At 37.9% G+C, this 14308-nt stretch overlaps 1 protein-coding gene across 11 annotated transcripts in view; it reads left to right on the top strand.

Moving 5' to 3' along the window:
• SLC9B1 (solute carrier family 9 member B1) overlaps window positions 1-14308 on the top strand; it is an 89789-nt gene that overhangs the window by 13834 nt on the left and 61647 nt on the right. For 7 of the 11 annotated variants that reach the window (XR_014813310.1, XM_084973308.1, XM_021100732.2 and 4 more), the window contains exon 2: window positions 12812-12928. Coding sequence is in view for 8 of the 11 variants with exons in the window: in XM_084973308.1 (XP_084829434.1) it covers window positions 12860-12928 (69 nt within the window). In the remaining 3 variants the exon portion in view is untranslated. Of the gene's footprint in view, window positions 1-1870; window positions 1941-12811; window positions 12929-14308 lie in introns of all 11 variants that reach the window. The other 4 variants (XM_084973310.1, XM_084973309.1, XM_084973306.1 and 1 more) reach the window with 1 other exon arrangement.

Below are 14308 nucleotides of genomic sequence, written 5' to 3' on the forward strand. Positions count from 1 at the left end.
AACCTATTTTTATGATCTGAAGATCTGGGGAAAAGAATCCTGTAGTCCAGAGTGAGTATGAGGAATCGTTATTGCTGCTGTTTTTCTTCTCCAGTTTTTCCCCAATGGTGGGCACTATTTATGGAATTATGGACAGCTAAAACAGAGAAGAACCCCATCTTCTGGCCAGAAAAAACAGGAAAAGAGACCTTAAGAGAAATAGATTTTGGGGAAGTGTGGACTCAGGAGAAAACCGGGGAATGGAGTTCCTTAGTTCTATGTATGAACCCAACCAAGAGTCTTGGGTCACCTCCAGCTGTATATACATGAGACAGGTCCAGAGCAACATAGCAGTGGCTTTAAAATCTGAAGTATGGTTTAAAAACAAAAACAAAACAACACTGCAAAAGTCACTGGCTTCATGAGACAAATCAAAGGCAGCATAGCAGAGCCTTTGGAAACAACTGGGATTGGAACCATTGCCCACAGAAAGTAAAAGAGACCTTACAATCTACACCAACTCCAGTTGATTGCCTACTGAAATAAAGAAAAAATAAATATTACTCAGAGGATTTTAGTAGGACCCAGAGTCTGAATATAAAGAACCAGGATTGTCTTAAAGGGATTGTCTTAAAGGGAAAAGAAAATCAACAGATGCCAACCCAAACTAACACAGATATTAGAATTATCAGGGAGTTCCCATCGTGGCATAGCGGAAACGAATCCAGCTAGGAACCATGGGGTTGAGGGCTCAATCCCTGGCCTCTCTCAGTGGGTTAAGGATCCGGTGTTGCTATGGCTGCTAGACCTCTAGCTTGGGAACCTCCATATGCCGCGAGTACGACCCAGTAAAAAAAAAAGAAAAAGAAAAAGAATTATCAGACAAAGGTGTTGAAGCAGTTATGTTTCATGTGGTAAAGATAAGCATAGTTCTAATAAATGGGTATTCATTCACAGTAGAAAAATAGAAACAATAAAAAAGTAAGTAAAAATTTTTGAACTAAAAAGTACATTATCTGAAAACATTCACTTGATGGACCCAATAGCAGAATGGAAATGAATGAGGAAACAATTAGTGAACTTAGAAATTGCTCCATATAAAGAGTGAGAAAAAGATTGAAAAGTTAACAGAGCCTCAAGGACCTGTGGGATACTATTATAGAATTCACAGCCTAATGAGACAAACACACTAATGAATACATAATTACAAACTGAGATAAATGCTCTGAAAAAATGATCAAAGTTCGATGGGAACATATAAAAACTGGACTTGACTTAGCCTAAGGGCAGAGGTGGTATCATAAATAGTTCTCTGAGGATATGGTCCTTGAGCTGAGGGATAGAAAGAAATTAAGTGAAGGGAAGATTTGTGGCAGAGTGTTTCATTTGGAGGGGAAAGCAAGTATTAAGGCTCTGCACAAGGAATTTCAGGGAACTGCAAGAACATCAGTGTGGCTAGGAGTGGAAAAAATGCATGGGGAATGGTTATGATATTAGGCTTGAGAGGGACCCGTGGACGACATTATACAGAATTATATAGGTCATTGCAATGAACTGGATGTTTGTGTCCACCCTAAATTCTTAGGTTGATATTTTAATCCCCAGTATGATAATATTAGGAGTTGGGACCTTTGGGAGTAATTAGGTTATGAGGGTAGAGTCCTTATAAAGGGGTCAGTACCTTTATAAGAGACCCCAGAGAGCTGTGTAGTTCTTTTTGCCATATGAGTACACACCGAGAAGTCACCAGTCTGCAACCCAAAAGAGGGCCTTCACCAACCATGCCAGTTTCCAGAATTGTGAGGAATAAAAGTCACCTATTCTATGGTACTTTATCATAGTAGTTTGAACTAAGACAGTCAGTTTTAATATTTTTGTCTTTCTCCTAAAGCCAGTGAACTGAAGTAAGGATTGAGGGACAGAACCTTCAGGATACCCAACTTTTAGCAGTTGATTAGAAGGTGAGTGTGCAAAGAAGACACAGAAGGTAATAAGAAAAATGAGGGGGTGGTAAGAAGGTGATTTAGTAAGAGCAAAAAGAAGGTTTTGTCATATCTTATGGTCACTTGGGGATTAGATAGAATTATTTTGTGGAGTGAAAGGAGTAGAACCTCAAGTGGCAGATATTGATGAATGAATAGTTTGTGAGGAAAACAAGGCTGTGGTGAGAACTGTCAACTCTGCAAAGGGAAGAGTTGGGAAAGGGAAGGAGCAACTGAGTGGGGATGTGGGTTTCTAGGAAACTTTTATTAAGATGAGCTCGTTTAAAAGTCATTGGGAAGGATCTAATTGAAAGGAATTGGGACCCGAGGATAGTTGATAAAAACAGAGAAGAATTATTGACAGCATATGATTCTTGAGAATGCAGAAGGGATTATAATATAAAATACAAGTGCCTTAGATTGGAGGAAGGACATTTCCTTTAATATAAGAGGGAGAGAGAGATAGGTGGAAGGGAAGTGGAAGTAAGGTTATCTACTGAGAAGGAATATGTGGAGCATCAGGGGTTTGAGAACAGTAGACAAGCTTCGGAATGGTTGTTGGGGAAAGTGAATTGAGAATGTACATGTTAGGATCAGTACCTTTCAAAGACCCACTGAGGCTGGTAATTATGAATTTATAGTGATGCCAGGTTACTCTAATGTAGCTTTCTAGAGCATATTCAGTTGCTCAGGTAAGTGAATGGAGAATTGGGATAATAGGGTTGGTGTAGGTTTTTCTCACAAAGTGCAACGATACAGCAATAAACATATTTTAAGAGAGTTTAGGATATTGGTAATGTTTTAGGAGTTATGGATCACAAATATTGGATATGAAAGGAAGTAACAGAGAAAGGGCTTGAGGATTGAGCTCAAGGTATCATTATTCTGAATATCCTGATGAGGTTTAAGAATATGTAGAGGAGGGGTTCCCATTGTGGCTCAGTGCTAATGAACTCAACTAGTATCCATGAGGACGTGGGTTTCATCCCTGGCCTTGCTCAGTGGGTTAAGGATCCAGCATTGCCATGAGCTGTGGTGTTGGTCACAGACACGACTTGGATCTGGCATTGCTGTGGCTGTGGCCATGGTGGACAGCTGCAGCTCTGATTCCACCCGTGGCCTGGGAACTTCCATATCCCGCAAGTGTGGCCCAAAAAAGCAGAAAAAAAGTATGTGGAGGAGATGTGGTGAATGTAATTGAAAAAGCAAACTGAAAGGAGATGAAGTAATGTTCATGAAGTAATGTATTTGAACTAGTGATTATTAATAGCAGAACATTTCAGATGATGGAAGGGCCTTTCCTTTATTGGAAAGAAAGTGAAGAAGTGAGGAACCAAGATAGTAAGTGAATTATCCAAGTGTATATTTAAGTCTCAGAATGATTACAGATTTGGAGGTCAGCTGCTGACATCTTTGGTGACCAAGGGACCAAGATAAGGTCAGTAAATGACTGACTGGAAGAGGGAGAAAGTTGTATTGTCAAACTAAACAAGCTTCAAAGAGGCAAGGTTTTTAAAAATATTGATTAGGAGTTCCTACATGGCACTTGGGTTAAGAATCTGACCAGTGGTTTGGGTCGCTGCGGTTCTGTCTGGGTTCAATCCTAGGCCTGGTGCAGTGGGTTAAAGGATTGGCATTGCTACAACAGTATTGGTCACGGCTGTGGCTCAGATTCAGTTCCTGGCCTAGGAACTTCCACATGCCGGAGGTGTGGCCATAAATTTTTTTTTTTAATGTTTAGAAATAGTAGGTGTCAGAAGGACTGTAAACAAATAAACAGCTGTTACAGAAGAGGGCTTCAGGGGAAGTAGTATCCTTAAGGGGAGGGCTCGGTTTCAGATATGACACAGAATCTGAAAGAATGCTCTGAAAAAAGGTTGAGAATATAAAAGGTTGAGAGTTTGATATTTCTAGCAGAAGTTCCAGAATGCTCAGTGAAAGGGTTTAAAGGTAAGGGGAATGTAGGGGGCAGGATCTCAGAGACAATGACACAGAGGCAATGAAATGAGGGCCAGGGGTCTTAACACCTTTATAATTGATTTCCAATGAACTATTTCTAAATAACTTTAGCCTTCTATGATTTATTCATTATTTACACTCTAAAGTTTTTCCTAGATAAGTTCTTTTTTTTTTTTTCTTCTTTTTCTTTTTCGGCCACCCCATGGCATATGTAGTTCTTGGGGCAGGGATCAGATCTGAGCCACAGTTGCAACCTAAGGTACAGCTGTGACAATGCCAGATCCTTAACCCCTTGTGCCTGGCTGGTGATCGAACCTGCATCCCAGTACTCCCAAGATGCTGCAGATCCCTTGGGCCACAGCAGGAACTCCTAAGGCCCTTTTTTTTTTTTTTTTTTTTTTTTTTTTGTCTTTTTGCTATTTCTTTGGGCCGCTCCCGCAGCATATGGATGTTCCCAGGCTAGGGGTCGAATCGGAGCTGCAGCCACCGGCCTATGCCAGAGCCACATCAAAGCGGGATCCGAGCCACGTCTGCAACCTACACCACAGCTCACAGCAACGCCGGATCGTCAACCCACTGAGCAAGGGCAGGGACCGAACCCGCAACCTCATGGTTCCCAGTCGGATTCGCTAACCACTGCGCCACGATGGGAACTCCAGGCCCTTATTTTTAATACTACTTTTTCTAAAACAGAAAAGCCAAAAAGTTAGATGTTTATGGCAGATTTTTTTCTTTTTTTAACATTAAGTTATAATGGCCTTTTCTAAATGTTAGAATCTAAACCTGTGAGAGCTTTAGTCTATGTCTGGTACAGTGTCTGATATAGGCCCTTTAGTTTTAAGAGTGTGGGCTCTGGAGCCAAACTGCCTGATTTTGGCCGTAGCTCCTTTATTTATAACTGTGTGACTTGGAAAATTTAATTCATTTATTCCAGGACAGGAAAGCATAGACAATAGGAGTGAACCAAGGGGAAATGGAAACATATCTCTGAGTGGAAAAAACAAGTAAGGTTACTGTAATTTGTTGGGGGCATCATCTAAGGCAAAGTTTCTAGTAAATGATTCCCTGGGAACCAGAACAAACTGAGTAGAACTGAGTATTTACAAATCCATCTCAACTGAGCTCAGTCTCTGATTTACTTAAAGTGATTATTAGCACTTCCCCACTCCACACATTTTTCTCTGGAGGATGATATCATTTGGAAACTGTATAGTTTTTCATACACAACATCAAGTTTTCAATAAAAATTATTAGCCATGCTAGTTAGCTATTAAATGGTACTGTATGACCACAAACCAAGACAGAAATAGACTCAAAGGTGATCCAGATTTTTGAGTTAGGAGACAAAGATGTTAAAATATAAGAACTAAAGCTATAAAAGTCTTAGAAGAAAATATAGAGGTAAAGCTTCATGACTATGGATTTTGTAGTAATTTCTTGAATATTAGAAAGTATAGGCCTAGAGTTCCTGTCATGGCTCAGTGGTTAACGAATCCGACTAGGAACCATGAGGTTGTGGATTCGATCCCTGGTCTTGCTCAGTGGGTTAAGGATCCGACGTTGCTGTGAGCTGTGGTGTAGGTTGCAGACGTGGCTCGAATCCCGAGTTGCTGTGGCTCTGGTGTAGCCCGGTGGCTACAGCTCCGATTCAACCCCTAGCCTGGGAACCTCAATATGCCTCGGGTGTGGCCCTAGAAAAGGAAAAAAAAAAAAAAAAAAAAGAAAGTACAGGCCAAAAGAAAGAATAGGTAAATTGGACATGATTAAAATTTAAAACTTTTGCACATTGAAGGACACTATCAGCAGAATGGAAAGGCAACCCACAGAATGGAATAAAATATTTACAACCCAGATATCAGATACATGGTTAATATCCAGAATATTTAAAGAACCCTTACAACTCAACAACAACAAAAAACTTAATTTTTAAATGGGCAGAGGACTTGAATAGAAATTTCTCCAAAGGATATATAAAAATGGCCATAAACACACAAAAATATCATTAGGGAAATTCAAATCAAAACCACCATGATGGAGTTCCCTGGTAATCTAGTGGTTAGGACTTGGCGCTTTCACTACTGCGGCCTGGGTTCATTCCCTGTTCTGGGAACTGATATTCCTTATCAAGCTGCTGCACACCATGACCCCCCAAAAATCAAACCTGACAAAACAAAATCAAGAAAACACAATGAGATAGCATTTCATAGTCATTACTATGGCTATTAATCAAAAAATACCAAAATAAACAGATGTTAACAAGTATGTAGAGAAATTGGAATGCTTGGGCATCTCTGGTGTGAATATAAAATGGTATGGTCACTATGGAAGTTCCTCAAAAATTAAACACAGCATTGCCACATGATCCAGCAGTTCTCCTGTGTACATACCCAAGAGACTTGAAACCGGAGACGTGAACATCCGTGTTTACAGTGCATTATTCACAATAGCCAAAAAGGTGAAACAACCCATTGACAAATGAGAGGATAGACAATGTGGTTTATACATAAAATGGAGTATTATTCAGGCTTATAAAGGAAGGAGATTCTGATCCATGTTATACATGGATAAATTTTGAAGTCATTATATTAAGTGAAATAAGCCGGATACAAAAGGACAAATATTCTGATTCCGCTTACATGAGGTACCTAGCTAGTCAAATCCATAGAGACAAAAAGCAGAGTGTTGGTTACTGGGGTTTGGGGGAGGGGAGAATAGGGAGTTCTTATCTAGTGGATACCGAGTTTCAATCTGGGGTGATGAAAAAAGTTCTGAAAGTAGAGAGTAGTAATGGTTGCTTAACAACATTAATGTACTTAATACCACTGAAATGAACACTTTAAAGTGGTAAATTTTATGTCATGTATATTTTATCGCATGTTTTTTTAGTTTTTTTTAGTAACTATGGTTAATATCAGATGGAGGGGAAATATATTATCTTCAAAGGAGCCATGGTAAGAATGATAGTTAAATTCTCAACAGAAATTATGGGAGCCAGAATACAGTGGAGCATTTTTTTGATGCTTGCAGAAAATAACTTCTAGGCTAGAATTCTGTCTCCAGTGAGAATCCCCTTCAAAAGTGAAGGTAAAATAAATACATTTCAGACAAATAATTAATAAAAGGACTTATTGCCAACAGATCTATTTTAATTTTTTTATTTTTTTAATTACTCAATGAATTTTATTAGATTTATAGTTGTACAACAATCCTCACAACTAAATTTTATAGCATTTCCATCCCAAACCCTCAGAGCATCCCCATCCCCCAATCTCATTTGGAAACCATAAGTTTTTCAAAGTCTGTGAGTCAGTATTTGTTCTGCAAGTCAGTATTTGTTCTGCAAAGAAGTTTATTGAGTCCGTTTTTTAGATTCCACATGTCAATGAAAGCGTTTGATGTTGGTGTCTCATTGTATGGCTGACTTCCCTTAGCATGATAGTTTCTAGGTCCACTCATGTTGTTGCAAATGCTGTTCTTTCTTTCCTTTTAATGGCTGAATAATATTCCATTGTGTATATGTACCTCATCTTCTTGATCCACTCCTCTGTCCATGGACATATAGGTTGTTTCCATGTCTTGGTTATTGTATATAGTGCTGCCACGAACATTGGAGTACATGTGTCTTTTCAAGTCATGGTTTTCTCTGGATAGATGCCCAGGAGTGGGATTGCTGGATCAAATGATAATTCTATTTTCAGTTTTCTGAGGAATCTCCATACTGTTTTCCATAGTGGTTGCACCAGTTTACATTCCCACCAACAGTGTAATAGGGTTCCTTTTTTCTCCACACCCTCTCCAACACTTATTGTTTGTAGACTTTTTGATGACAGCCTTACACCATGGCTTACACCATTTGCATTTCTCTAATAATGAGTGATGTTGAACATCTTTTCATGTGTTTTTTGGGCATCTCTATGTCTTCTTTGGAGAATTGTCTGTTTAGATCTTCTGCCCATTTTTTGATGGGGTTGTTTGTTGTTTTTTTTTTTTTTTTTTTTTTTTGGTATTGAGCTATAGGTGGTGTTTATAAATTTTGGAGATTAATCCCTTGTCAGTCGATTCATTTGCAAAGATTTTCTCCCATTCTGTGGGTTGTCTTTTTGTTTTGTTTATGGTTTCCTTTGCTGTGCAGAAACTTCTACATTTAGTTAAGTCCCATTTGTTTATTTTTGTTTTTATTGTCATTACCCTAGGAGGTGGATCTGAGAAGATACCACTGCAGTTTTGTCAGAGATTGTTTGGCCTATGTTTTCCTCTAAGAGATTTATAATATCCAATCTTTATTTAGGTCTTTAATCCATTTCGAGTTTATTTTTGTGTATGGTGTTAGGGAGTGTTCTGATTTCATTATTTTACATGTGGCTGTCCAGTTTTCTCAGCACCACTTATTGATTGAAGGGGCTGTCTTTTCTCCATTGTATATTCTTACCTCCTTTGTCATCGATTGTAGACTGTAGGTGTGTGGTTTTAATTCTGGATTTTCTATCCTGTTCCACTGATCTATATCTGTCTTTGTGCCAGTGCCACATGGTTTTGATGATTGTTGCTTTGTAGCATAGTCTGAAGTCAGGGAGCCTGATTCCTCCAGCTCTACTTTTCCTTCTCAGGATGGCTTTGGCTATTCTGGGTCTTTTGTGCTTCCAAACAAACTTTAAAATATTTTGTTCGAGTTCTATGGAAAATGTTCTTGGTAATTTGATAGGGTAATATCTATTTTAAAAGAAATACTGAAAATAGACCAAACTAAGGTCAACAAGGATATCAAGCAACTAGGACAGTTATAACCAATGCTATAAAGAAGGAAAAAAAGATTAAGTGCATAATTAAAACTTATATTTGCCACATACTTGTATAGTTAGGAAATTCAAAAGAATCTGCAGACTATTAGAATAAAGTGAATTTGTTAAGGCCTGCATGCAAAATAAATTAACAAAAATTACTTGTATTTCTGTATATCAGCAAAAACAAATAATTAATTTTTTAAATATTATTTTGGTAACATGCAAAAAAGTGTCAATACCTAGAAATAAGCCTAATGAAAGATGTGCAGGATCTCTAAACTAAAAACCACAAAATGTTATTAAAATAAAGAAAATCTAAATAAATGGAGGGATATGCAGTGTTCAAGGATTGGAAGACTAGATTCTGCTAAGATGTCAGTCCTCCCCAAACTGATCTGTAGATTCAGTGCAATTTAAGACAAAATTCCAACACTGTGTGTCTGTGTGTCTGTGTGTCTGTGTAACTGTGTAAATTAACAACTTGATTCTAAAATTTATATAGAAGTACACAGACCCTAAGAGTCAGTCCAACTCTGTCAATACCTGTTATACAAGTACTAATGTAATGTTGGCATAAGGATAGAGAAATAGGTTTGTGAACCAAAATAGAATCCAAAAATAAATTCGTAAATATGTGATCACCTGATTTACAAAGTGGGCCCTGCAATGTAATGGGTAAAGGATGGTCTTTTTAAATGAAAGGTACTGAGTAAATTAGATATCACATGGGGAAAAAATAAATTTTTATCTCTTCCTCACACTATACATAAACATCAGTTCCAGATGGTTCATAGACCTAAAAATAAAAGGCAAAACACTAATGCTTCCAGAAGAATATGTAAGAGAATACCTTTATGATCTGAGAGTTGACAGAGATTTCTAAAACAAAAGCTCTAACCATAAGGGAAGGAAATAAATTGGACTAAATTAAAACTTCTGTTTATTCAAAGACATCATTAGAGTGAAAATGAAAGCCACAGAGTAGGAGATGATATTGGCTGTTATTATATCCAAGAAAAGATCCATTCTAGACTACATAAACAACTCCCAACAAATCAGTAAGAAAAAGTCAGCTAACACATTTTTTTAAATGGGCAAGAGAGTTAAACAGTTGAAGGTATTTAAATGGCCAATAAATATATGAAATATATTAGTCACCAAGAAAAATGCAACTTGAATCCATAACGCAGTATCACCAGAATAACTAAAGGAAAAAGACAGATGATACCAAGGGTAACAGGGGCTTAAATAATATTAAAGAGTATTTGCTTCAAATTTCACCTATGCCGGTTGCTGACTGTGTGACTTTGGAAAAATCTCTTAACCTTCCTGGGTCTCAGTTTCAGCATCTGCAAAACAAGGATAATAATAGTAAATTATTGACAGAGTTGTGAGAATCAAATGAGATGATTCAGGTTAAGTGTTTAATATAGTACGACTTGTGTCAGCTGTTATTATATCATTTAATCCTCACAGTAACCAATGAAGTAGGCAATATTATATCATTATTTTACAGATAAGGAAATTGAGGCCTAGGGAGATAAGTCACTTAACATAGTTATTTAAAGATAAAGAGGATAGTGAAATACATTTCCATCCTAGCTCCAAAGTTCTTGCTTTTAGTTACTATGCATACCATCTACCAATTCCACTTTTGGCAAATACGTAAAGAGATGAGTAATTGCCAGGCACAAATATTGCTTGACATAGTATCAACCTTCTCTTATAGCTGCTAACCCGTACATTTACTATGCAGACCCCTTCCCTGGGTTTTGAAGCTCTAATGCACAGTTTGCTCCCCTGGATCCTAAATCCTGCTATCCTAATCATGACATAGTTGCAGGTGTTAAAATATGCTGCCTGATTTGTTTATATCTCTGCTTGTATGAGTCTCTATGTTGTGTTTGGGTGTTTCTAATTCATCTACCTAGTTAAGACTCACAGTTTCTCCTCATTTAGGTCACTGTTGAAATGTCCCCTTGATCACTGTAACATCATGCGGGTTCATCTTCTTCAGTATTTAATTGCAATCTAGAAATATTGTTTATTGTCTTTCCCTTCCCCCATACAAGAATATAAGCTCCATGGGAGCAGAAGCCTATATTCTTGTTCTGTTTGCTGCTTTTATCTTCAGAGTCTGGAAGAGTAGGCATTCAGAAATTATTATGTGGATAAACTTTGTACCCTGACCTAATGACTCATGTGTAGCTCAGATTTTTTTAGTGGTTCTAACCCTTAGCCTGTACCTTCAGAACCTGACACAGCTTAGGGGATTCACCCACATCCCTTGTTCATAGAGCTCACTAACACTTAGCTTTTGGTCTAATAGCTAATTACAGGTGGTCATTCTAATAATTTTTTTTTTTTTGTCTTTTTTGTTGTTGTTGTTGTTATTGTTGTTGTTGTTGCTATTTCTTGGGCCGCTCCCGCGGCATATGGAGGTTCCCAGGCTAGGGGTCCAGTCGGAGCTATAGCCACCGGCCTACGCCAGAGCCACAGCAACGCAGGATCCGAACCGTGTCTGCAACCTACACCACAGCTCACGGCAATGCCGGATCGTTAACCCACTGAGCAAGGGCAGGGACCGAAACCGCAACCTCATGGTTCCTAGTCGGATTCGTTAACCACTGCGCCACGACGGGAACTCCCATTCTAATAATTTTGATATTCCCCTTAACTGAAATGGAGTTTTACTTTAAAGGGACTTAAAGATTTAATTTTTTTCATCAAATTTAAAAAATAAATGTTATTTTCTGTTTTAATGTCATAAATTTAGTTATGATTCCTTGTAGGATTTTATACACTAATATTTTACTTCATTAAAGTGAGCCTATATATATATATATATATTATTTATATGTGTGTGTGTGTATATACACCCAGCATATGGTAGGTACTCGAATGGTAATATTCCTTTTCATTAAAATTTTTCGTTATTAAGATTGCTTGCTCACTTATTTATTTGTTAATTTTTTTGACTGTGCCCCAGCATGTGGAAGTTCCTGGGCTAGGGATCCAGCCCACACCACAGCAGTAACCCAAGCCGCTGCAATGACAATGTCAGATCCTTAACCCCTGGTGCCACAAGAGAACTCCAAAAAATTGCTTGCTTTTAAGAAAAAAAAAAAAAAAAGTATAGACATGTAAAACATGTTCTTATCAAGTACTTAAAAATTAAAACTTGAAATTTTTGATTGTGTCCTCAACAGTAACTCAAGAATTGAAAAATACTTTTAAGACAAAGCTACTCTCCCTACATACAAAGGCAACAAAGATCAGAGAGAAGGTAGAAACAACAGATATTTTAAAATAAAAATTTCAGAACTAATTCATCTCTTGATGTAGTTCTAGTCCACTTTGTTTTCCTAGTTCATTCTTACGCAAAATAAAACTCGTTTTATTTTGCTTGAATGTTGGACCTGTAGACTTTCCTAATGGAGCATGTATAAAGACAGCATGCGTCAGTAACTTATAGATGTAGGTTTTAATGTAGTTGATCGTATTTCATTTAAAACTTTGGGGGGAGTCTCTTATGCAGGAGTTGACTGAAGATAGCGTAAATCAACTATGAAAATTTTCCCAAACATACTAGTTCAGTGCATGAAATAAAGAACTAAGTTTTCTGATACATGCTTTTAAGATATGGCCCAGGATTACGAACTACTGAGAAATATTAAATAAACTTCTTTGTGATAATAGTTTTTAAAACTGAAGCACACGACTTTGGTTAATAACTTTAAAATGAATATTTGGACTCTTTTGACTATAAAAGATGACTGGTAAATTTTATGATAAAATTATTTAAAAATTAATCTTGGAGTTCCCATCGTGGCGCAGTGGTTAATGAATCCTACAAGGAACCATGAGGTTGCAGGTTAGATCCCTGGCCTTGCTCAGTGGGTTAAGGATCCAGCGTTGCTGTGAGCTGTGGTGTAGGTCACAGATGCAGCTTGGATCCTGCATTGCTGTGGCTCTGACGTAGGCCAGTGGCTACAGCTCTGACTAGCCTGGGAACCTCCATATGCCGCCGGAGCGGCCCTAGAAAAGGCAAAGAGACAAAAAATAAATAAATAAAAATTAAAATTAATCTCACTTAACATTTTTTTTCAGGTGGATTTATAGTCCTTTTCTTCCTTCAAATTACTTTTAATAATTAACATGTACACCACAGAACCAGAAAATGAACATCTAGAGGATGAAAATGTCCAGTCATCTACAGCTCCTCAGGTAAAAACTTCAAAGTATGTTGTAACATATGACATAAAAGCTAGTCTGATATTAAAATAATTTTTGTTTTTTGCGTTTGTGGTTTTTTTTTTTTTTTTTTTTTTTTTTTTCGCTTTTTAGGGCCATACCAGGGCATATGGAAGTTCCCAAACTAGGGGTTGAATTGGAGCTATAGCTGCCAGCCTACACCACAGCCACAGCAATGCCAGATCTGAGCCGCGTCTGTGGCGTGTAACCACAGCTCATGACAATTCCGGATCCTTAACCCACTGAGCAAGGCCAGGGATGGAACCCACATCCTCATGGATCCTCGTCAGGTTCGTTAACCGCTGAGCCACAATGGGAACAACTTAAAATTTGTTTTTAAAGTTTACTTAATGGGTTTTTTCCTGTTTGTTTTAAAAGTGAGAAGTGGGAGTTCCCGTCGTGGCGCAGTGGTTAATGAATCCGATTAGAAACCATGAGGTTGCGGTTCGGTCCCTGCCCTTGCTCAGTGGGTTGACGATTTGGCGTTGCCGTGAGCTGTGGTGTAGATTGCAGACTCGGCTCGGATCCGGCATTGCTGTGGCCCCAGTGTTGGCTTGGCAGCTACAGCTCTGATTAGACCCCTAGCCTGGGAACCTCTATATGCCATGGGAGTGGCCCAAAGAAATAGCAAAAAGACAAAAAAAAAAAAAAAAAAAAAAAAACAAAAAAACAAAAAAAGTGGGAAGTGGTCATTTAAAAATAGCTAGTTTTAATAAGTCCTAAGAAATGGGCAAAAGGCATGAAAACATGGAAGCAAGTGACAATTATTTTGGAGCTAAAAAGGCGCATTTTAGGAATAATGCAAACTTGGCTTATTTCTTGCCATGTCCAGGATTCGTTCAGTAATTTAGAGTACAAGAGGTGAGGAAAAATCTAAAATAATTAAAATATGTTAAAAGAGACCAGGTTTTTATTTTCGCAGGTGTATAGAGTGCATCGTTAGACCCTTTGTTGGTATAGTTTTATTCAGTAATAGCTGCTCATAATTAGAATGATAAATTGTTCAATATTTTTTGGCCATACACACAGCATATGTAAGTTCCCAGGCCAGGGATCAAACCTGCACCATAGCAGTGGCCCAAGCTGCTGCAGTGACAATGCTGGATCCTTAACCCATTGTACCAGAGGAAAACTCCAGATTGTTTATTTTTTATTTTTTAAGTTTTATTGAGGCACGGTCGATTTCCAATGTTTTGATTTTTTCTGCTGTACAACAGAGTGTTTCAGTTACACATGTACGCACGTCCGTTCTTTCTCAGATTCTTTTCCCATATAGATCTTCACAGAATATTGGATAGAGTTTCCTGTGCTATAGGGAAGTTCCCTGTTGGAGAGTCATTCCATGTAGCACGG

Source organism: Sus scrofa, chromosome 8 (assembly GCF_054392235.1).
Source record: "Sus scrofa isolate SSC_HxYL_T2T_F1_AM1 chromosome 8, Sscrofa_HxYL_maternal_Yorkshire_Landrace_v2.0, whole genome shotgun sequence".
Lineage (NCBI taxonomy): Eukaryota > Metazoa > Chordata > Mammalia > Artiodactyla > Suidae > Sus > Sus scrofa.